This window comes from Neolamprologus brichardi, chromosome 10 (genome assembly GCF_056152115.1).
Source record: "Neolamprologus brichardi isolate AB-2024 chromosome 10, ASM5615211v1, whole genome shotgun sequence".
Taxonomy (NCBI): Eukaryota; Metazoa; Chordata; class Actinopteri; order Cichliformes; family Cichlidae; genus Neolamprologus; species Neolamprologus brichardi.
The window spans coordinates 33,807,403-33,816,360 of NC_142113.1; the positions used below are offsets into that span (position 1 = coordinate 33,807,403).

Sequence of the window (8,958 nt, forward strand, 5' to 3'; positions counted from 1 at the left end):
GATTAAGATAGACCTTCTAAGTTGCAAACTTTCTTTTTTGGGGTTGTGTTGAATTAATAATGTTGGTAATTACATTAAATTCATTTTATATGTAATTTCAAATTAAATCCCAATGTTAGTGGGCTCAAAATAAAACTCAAGTTGTAATTACTTAAAGAAATTGAATAGATAACTTATTTTATTTCCACTGTAACTTCCGATTTTGTAAAAGACATTTCGAGGTAAATAACATTTAATTTACAATAACAGTTCTAACAAAGCAAAGCATTTGTGCTAGTCACTTGTACTGGATGATGTGAAGCTCATACAGTTATGGAAATATTTTGCGCTACCACATGTAGCTAATGCTAGCCATTCTAAACGTTAGCAAAGGAAAGGATAAGAGTTATAAAGTTTCATTTGACAAAAGTCTTCACCTAAAGAGTGCAACTGTGGCTAAGAAACGCGTGGTTAAAGTTTTGCTACACAATGCAATCTAATTTTGATCATAGGCTAATTTTGTTTTTCTTTTTACCAAAATTAGAAGCCTTTAAGCTGTGAATAGTTTTGTCAGAGGATGACCTAGACCTTTTCTTTAGAACAACATATACAGTATTATTCCAAATTACATTAATTTAATGTTTGAGTAATTTTATACTTTTGGGCAGTTTTATTCGACAGCACAGATGGTACATGAGGATGCCTCTGATCATTTTGTCTCTAATGCCATAGATAAGTGGGCTCAAACATCTGGGGAAAAGGACCATAGACACATAAAGTATACTCCAGATGCGTAAAAATGTTACTCTGTCAAGGACTATTGAGATCTCTGTAACCAAAGGGTCATGAATAGTTGAGGACAGACTGAGGCCTAACTGTATCAGGTGCAGCAGCAGTGTGCTACGAACCTTACGGGCTGAAGCTTTATCTGTGGAGGCCGACCTGGCTGCTATCATAACACCAATATAGGAGCAAGTAACTGCAACACCAGCAAATACAAAAATAACCCCAGTGTAAGCTTTGTCATAATTATCAGACATGGGGCCAAGCAACAAAGCAGCTTTAGAGCAAAAGTCTTTAATTTGGAGACTCTCTAAATCTTCAAATTGAAAATTTAACAGCAAAATCAGTTGAATAAAAACATTTAGTGAGCTGACGGCCCAAACTATGATGATCGCTAGTGCTGTTTTCCCGATGGTGATGATGCTAGCATGCCTTAGAGGGTAGCACACAGCTACATATCTCTCCAGAGACATCACCACCAGTGTGAGAGGAGAGATCCCAGTTGTGAGATTGGCAAGCATGATAAGAAAGCCACAAACAGGATATGTCAGTCTGATTCTAAAAGCAGCTAGTAAGTACAATAACTGACTCAGGACCATCTGTATGGTGTCTGAAAAAAGTAAATTATAAAGAAGAACATAACAGGCTGTCTCACAAAACACTGCTTTACTCCTCAAGATGTGTAGCATGGTCCCATTGATGAAGAGCAACACACAGCAACATGTTGTAATTGGAGCAGAAAATAACAAAACTTCCAGTATCCCTCGGTACTGCAGTCCAACAGTGAAGTTAGTCTTAGATGGAGAGATGTAGGACATGTTAGACACACATTTACATGACTGTGCTAAAGATCTGACCAAGGATTTTATCTAGACATGTAGTCATTCTCAACTAAAAATCAGTTAACACACAAAAACGTTTATATGTTTCAGCTATAACCCAAAGAAACAACAAGTTTTAAGTTCACATTCCAAAGAGAAAGTTCTGCTTTGTCAGTGGTTAGCAGGTAACAAGCAGTGCTGATTCCATCTGCTCAGGAGTCTTCTGCAGGATTTACCCATGTCCACATGCATTTAAAGAACTCAGTCCTCGCACACCATTCACATGACAGCATCACATGTAAGTGTAGTAAGCCAATTAGACGGCAGTGAGTAATGTAAGCCTTTTTCCAAAACTGTGATCTATCCTTTTCTCAGTAGATATGATGACATTAAAAAACCTCAATTATCACCAATGTCTGTTACAAAAGCTACTCTCTATAACCGATAAAATAAATAAAATGTTGGCTGTAAACACAATCTCATCAGTCTTGATCTTACAGTATAAGTTTCTGATACTTCACAGAGTTGAGATGGTGATTCAAATGATAGTTGAGAGTCCAGGGTTCCTAGCATTACTGCAAACTGTGAAGAACGTGAGTATACATGACATTACTATTAGATGTTTTTTTTCTTTTATAAGTGTAGACATTCACTTTAAATTCAAAATAAATGCCATATGCAGTTTTATTTATTTATTGTGTGATTGCTATTTTGTTACATTTTATGGAATTTGTAGATTCATGCACAACAGCTGGAAGTTATAGTACAGTATTCACGGTGTTTCACTTGTTCCACATTGTATCATGTTACCACCTTATCCCAAAGAGGATTAAATTCATTTTTTCCACCTCAAAATTCAATAGACAATGCCCCATGAAAGCAAAGTAAAAAAATTGAAATGACCTATTTCTCAATTAAACAGGATACGGTTCATCAGCTTTGGGTCATTTTAGGGCCTTGAAATACTCTAGGAACAACAAGTAGGCCTGCAGTGTGAGAGCGAAGTGCTCTAATAGGGTGATATGGTACTACAAGGTCATTAAGATAAGATGGGGCCTGATTATTTAAGACCTTGTATGTGAGGAGCAGGATTTTGAATTCTGGATTTAACAGGAAGCCAAAACAGGAGAAATCTGCTCTCTCTTTCTAGTCCCTGTCAGGACTCTTGCTGCAGCATTTTGGATTAACTGAAGACTTTTCAGGGAGTTTTCAGGACATCCTGATAATAATAATAATAATAATAATAATAATAATAATAATAATAATAATAATAATACATTTAGTGTCCTCATTTTCCCCTGACTTATGGGTTCTGTCACTAGTTAGCTGATGCTCTGTGCTGGCAGAAGGTGACACTAAACATGCTCTAAAACTTTAATATTAAATTCAGCTTCACAGACAGTGTTACACCTGAGACAGTTTGAATTGACCAATTTATAATTCCTTACTTTAGTCCAAAATATAAACCTTTTAAGAATAAAGTAAGTTAAAAATGTAAAGGAGTAAGTAAAGTAAGTTAATACGTTTTAAACTCTGGATGCCACATGTTCCAAAATCTGTTTTATGCAGTCCCAAAAGGTGGATTCTGTTGATCTGAATGTAGCGTTTACGTCGACATCAATGGAATCCACCTTTTCGGACTTGCTTACATGGACGATTGAGCATGGATCAAGATATTTTATGCAGTGTTGTTGTGTTGTTTGTTAGGTTACTGGTTCAGGTTTTATTCTAAAGGGTTATAAACACCAATATTAACAAAAGAAAGGAACAAGTATGGAGAGTAAGAGTTGTGAGTAAAACTTTGATTCCTACTAAACTTTCCAAATAATTATGTTCTTTTTTTTTTCCTTCTGTAAACTTTGTTTTGAGCTTGATGAAATACTCAGAGGTACAAAAGTCCCCTGATTAGTCATTTAAGCACATTAATTATTTAATTGCTTTTTTAAGGTTGGCAGTAAATAATGGTGTAATAACGCCTCCTGTTGGCATCATTAAGCTTAATGAAGTGAGTGTTGTGTGTATCCCTGTAGGGACCAAGTGTAAGTTTAACAAGCACAAACAAGTATGAATGGAGAAAACTTTAGTCTTCACTGCTTTTCCTGAAGACTTTGCCTACATCTTAAAGATCTGAACTTGTTAACAATAATAAATAATTTGAAGTAAATAAATAAATGTTAAAGATCTTAATTTATAATACAGTTTGCCAGAAAATGAAAAGCTTGGATACTTACAGTATATTTTAATACTGCAGGACCAGGCTGACCAACCTGTGCACTGCCTGGATTGATTACAAGAAGGCCTATGACTCAATGCCCCACAGCTGGATACTGGAATGCCTGGAATTGTACAAGATCAACGGGACCTTAAGAGCCTTCATCAGGAACTCAATGGTGATGTGGCGTACAACACTAGAGGCCAACTCCAAGCCCATAGCACAAGTCACCATCAAGTGCGGGATCTACCAAGGAGATGCTCTGTCCCCACTGCTGTTCTGCATAGGCCTGAACCCCCTCAGTGAGATCATTAACAAGACTGGCTACAGATACCGACTACGGAACGGAGCAGTTGTCAGCCACCTCCTGTACATGGATGACATCAAGCTGTATGCCAAGAGTGAACGAGACATCGATTCACTGATCCACACTACCAGGATATACAGCAATGACATTGGAATGTCGTTTGGACTGGAGAAGTGTAGTCGGATGATAACAAAGAGAGGGAAGGTAGTCAGAACTGAGGGGATTGAGCTACCAGAAGGCAACATTGCAGACATAGAGGACAGTTACAAGTACCTGGGGATCCCGCAGGCGAATGGGAACCATGAAGAGGCCGCTAGGAAAGCTGCAACCACCAAGTACCTGCAGAGGGTCAGGCAAGTCCTGAGGAGTCAGCTGAACGGTAAGAACAAGATCCGGGCCATCAACACCTACGCCCTGCCTGTGATCAGGTACCCTGCTGGGGTAATAGGCTGGCCAAAGGAGGAGATAGAAGCCACTGACATAAAGACAAGAAAGCTCCTTACCATGCATGGAGGGTTTCACCCCAAGTCCAGCACCCTGAGGCTCTACGCTAAGCGGAAGGAAGGGGGCCGGGGACTGGTGAGTGTCAGCACCACAGTCCAGGATGAGACAACGAACATCCAAGAATACATTGGGAAGGTGGCCCCAACTGACAGCGTGCTCAGTGAATACCTCAGGTAGCAGAAACCCAAGAAAGAGGAGGGAGACGAGGAACCATCATGGAAGGACAGGCCCCTACACAGTATGTACCACCGGCAGATAGAGGAGGTGGCTGATATCCAGAAATCCTACCAGTGGCTGGACAAAGCTGGACTGAAAGACAGCACAGAGGCACTAATCATGGCAGCACAAGAACAAGCTCTGAGTACAAGATCCATAGAGGCTGGGGTCTATCACACCAGGCAAGACCCCAGGTGCAGGCTGTGTAAAGATGCCCCAGAGACAATCCAGCACATAACAGCAGGGTGCAAGATGCTAGCAGGCAAGGCATACATGGAACGCCATAACCGAGTGGCCGGCATAGTGTACAGGAACATCTGTGCCGAGTATAACCTGGAAGTCCCAAGGTCAGAATGGGAGATGCCCCCAAGGGTGATGGAGAATGACCGAGCTAAGATCCTGTGGGACTTCCAGATACAGACGGACAAAATGGTGGTGGCTAACCAACCGGACATAGTGGTGGTAGACAAACAGATGAAGACGGCCGTAGTGATCGATGTAGCGGTTCCGAATGACAGCAACATCAGGAAGAAGGAACGCGAGAAGCTCGAGAAGATGTGGAGGGTGAAGGTGACGGTGGTCCCCGTGGTAATCGGAGCACTAGGTGCGGTAACTCCCAAACTAGGCGAGTGGCTCCAGCAGATCCCGGGAACAACATCAGAGATCTCTGTCCAGAAGAGCGCAGTCCTGGGAACAGCTAAGGACCCTCAAGCTCCCAGGCCTCTGGTAGAGGACCCGAGCTTGAAGGATTGACCGCCCGCAGGGGCGAGCGGGGAATTTATATATATATATATATATATGTGTGTGTGTGTGTGTGTGTGTGTTAATAATGTCTGTTTAAACACTTTCCTGTGATTATTTCCATCTTGGCTTGAAAATTAGTATCTCCCTCTGTTGGTGTTGCAGCTTACTGTAGCTGTTCCACATGTGTTTACTTTTCATGTTTTGGAGAGGTAAAGCATGAAATGGACATGGTGGACAGGCGTGTCAATTACATCCTTTGTCATGATATCTGGTTGCATATCAGCTCAAGTGTGTGAATGAAGTTGTTAATTAATCATAGTGCCCTTGAGTTAACTTACAACACAAAGACACCCTCACCCCCCACCAAAAACGCAGAAGTCTCCCAATCATCATGTCCACAGATGATCCTGTCGCCTGAAAAAATTCAAAACAAAAGTGACGAAAAAGAAAGTTTAAGTTTTAATATGTGCATGGATCCAAACCGAAAACTGCACGTCATATGTTACAATGTGTGTCACAGTGCTTGACAGTGTTGTGTTTTTAGTCTTTTTTGGCTGTGGTTGGCTTTACTTTTTTTGGTATTAATGATAAATAGACAATGGCAAAGAAGCAAGAGTTGGTTGTACCTTTACATTTTTTTTAACTGTAGAAAATATATTAGAAGAAAAAATATAAATCAGTTTTTGTCTCTATCCACTATTTTTTCCTCTCTTGGATTTCATCATCAACATCAGCAGTTTTTTTTTTTTTACTGTGTCTTTGCTCCTGTTTTCTTAATTAACCACTGCCATTGTCCTAATGTGCTAAGTCTAAATGTTGTTGTTGTGGCATTGTTGTTTTTCAGTGGATGAAACCACTCAGTGGTACCGCAGAGAGAAACCTCCCATCTAACAAAGTCTCCTGATAACTCATTTAATTACATTAAATATTCAGATCCTAACTAATTAATGCTTTTAGCAAATATTGACATGATTAATGAATCCCATGGATATTGATTAGCAGTCTTCATGGGGAGCAGATGATGTGCATCCCAGCAGAGACAAATTATGGGAAAGTTAACAAGAAGTCAAAGGCAAATCGAGAAAAGTTCACTTCAGTGTCCTTAATGGATCCCATGGGCGTTGATTTACTAGTGCGTCAAATCTGAGTGACCCAACTAGTTGACTACTACTGGGCCTTTTAAGTATGCTCAATAGAAAAAACTCATAAACAGTTACATAGAAATTTAAAACCGTATAAAAACAAGAGGAAAACCCTTATTCTCAGATTTATTTGACAGGTAAATTGCACAACTACTTATATCTCATGTTAGATATATAAAAATAGCTCCATGCTGAAGTATGTTAACATGCAACAGCTAACATCTGAGAAATTTGGTGCATATGTGTTGATTATTTGTTGAACAGTGCCAACCAAAAATGCTTCAATACACTCTAAAAAGTAATTCACCAGGCCTTTTACCTCCACTTGATTAAATCCATGGCTGCAACATAAAAATTCTAATTTATTGATTAAGATAGACCTTCTAAGTTGCAAACTTTCTTTTTTGGGGTTGTGTTGAATTAATAATGTTGGTAATTACATTAAATTCATTTTATATGTAATTTCAAATTAAATCCCAATGTTAGTGGGCTCAAAATAAAACTCAAGTTGTAATTACTTAAAGAAATTGAATAGATAACTTATTTTATTTCCACTGTAACTTCTGATTTCAAGTTCCCTCCCCTACCCACTTAACTAACCCGGGTAAATTCACATATGGTGCGTTGCATGGTGGACTTGCAAGCTTTTGTAAAAGACATTTCGAGGTAAATAACATTTCATTTACAATAACAGTTCTAACAAAGCAAAGCATTTGTGCTAGTCACTTGTACTGGATGATGTGATGCTCATACATTTATGGAAATACTTTGCACTATCACATGTAGCTAATGCTAGCCATTCTAAACGTTAGCACAGGAGAGGATAAGACTTATAAAGTTTCATTTGACAAAAGTCTTCACCTAAAGAGTGCAACTGTGGCTAAGAAAAGCGTGGTTAACGTTTTGCTGCACAATGCAATCTAATTTTGATCATAGGCTGATTTTGTTTTTCTTTTTACCAAAATTAGAAGCCTTTAAGCTGTGAATAGTTTTGTCAGAGGATGACCTAGACCTTTTCTTTAGAACAACATATACAGTATTATTCCAAATTACATTAATTTAATGTTTGAGTAATTTTATACTGTTGGGCAGTTTTACTCGACAGCACAGATGGTACATGAGGATGCGTCTGATCATTTGGTCTCTAATGCCATAGATAAGTGGGCTCAAACATCTGGGGGAAAGGATCATAAACACATAAAGTATACTCCAGATGCGTAAAATTGTTACTCTATCAAGGACTTTTGAGATCTCTGTAACCAAAGGGTTATGAATAGTTGAGGACAGACTGAGGCCTAACTGTATCAGGTGCAGCAGCAGTGTGCTACGAACCTTACGGGCTGAAGCTTTATCTGTGGAGGCCGACCTGGCTGCTATCATAACACCAATATAGGAGCAAGTAACTGCAACACCAGCAGATACAAAAATAACCCCAGTGTAAGCTTTGTCATAATGATCAGACATGGGGCCAAGCAACAACGGAGTGTCAGAGCAAACGTCTTTCATTTGGAGACTCTCTAAGTCTTCAAATAGAAAATTTAACAGCAAAATCAGTCGAATAAAAACATTTAGTGAACTGACGGCCCAAACTATGATGATCGCTAGCGCTGTGTTCCCGATGGTGATGATGCTAGCATGCCTTAGAGGGTAGCACACAGCTACATATCTCTCCAGAGACATCACCACCAGTGTGAGAGGAGAGATCCCAGTTGTGAGATTGGCAAGCATGACAAGAAAGCCACAAACAGGATATGTCAGTCTGATTCTAAAAGCAGCTAGTAAGTACAATAACTGACTCAGGACCATGTGTATGGTGTCTGCAAAAAGTAAATTATAAAGAAGAACATAACAGGCTGTCTCACGAAACACTGCTTTACTCCTCAAGATGTGTAGCATGGTCCCATTGATGAAGAGCAACACACAGCAAGATATTGTAATTGGAGCAGAAAATAACAAGACTTCCAGTATCCCTCGGTACTGCAGTCCAACAGTGAAGTTAGTCTTAGATGGAGAGATGTAGGACATGTTAGACACACATTTACATGACTGTGCTAAAGATCTGACCAAGGATTTTATCTAGACATGTAGTCATTCTCAACTAAAAGTCAGTTAACACACAAAAAAGTTTTTTTGTTGCAGCTATAACCCAAAGAAACAATAAGTTTTAAGTTCACATTCCAAAGAGAAAGTTCTGCTTTGTCAGTGGTTAGCAGGTAACAAGCAGTGCTTGGTTCCATCTGCTCAGGAGTC

The 8,958-nt window shown here is 39.4% G+C and overlaps 2 protein-coding genes across 2 annotated transcripts; both read right to left on the reverse strand.

Moving 5' to 3' along the window:
• Positions 1–614: 614 nt before the first annotated feature.
• Positions 615–1,580, reverse strand: LOC148101033 (odorant receptor 131-2-like). Its single transcript, XM_087847619.1, has one exon. It carries the CDS (start codon positions 1,578–1,580, stop codon positions 615–617), a length of 966 nt encoding a protein of 321 aa, XP_087703745.1.
• Positions 1,581–7,767: 6,187 nt separating this feature from the next.
• LOC148101034 (odorant receptor 131-2-like) lies at positions 7,768–8,733 on the reverse strand. The gene has a single exon (XM_087847618.1). The coding sequence runs from the start codon at positions 8,731–8,733 to the stop codon at positions 7,768–7,770; it is 966 nt and encodes a 321-aa protein (XP_087703744.1).
• Positions 8,734–8,958: the final 225 nt, after the last annotated feature.

Excerpts from the sequence above, each read along its gene's own strand:
- LOC148101033 (XM_087847619.1), bottom strand. The coding sequence starts at position 1,580 with ATGTCCTACATCTCTCCATCTAAGACTAACTTCACTGTTGGACTGCAG.
- LOC148101034 (XM_087847618.1), bottom strand. The coding sequence starts at position 8,733 with ATGTCCTACATCTCTCCATCTAAGACTAACTTCACTGTTGGACTGCAG.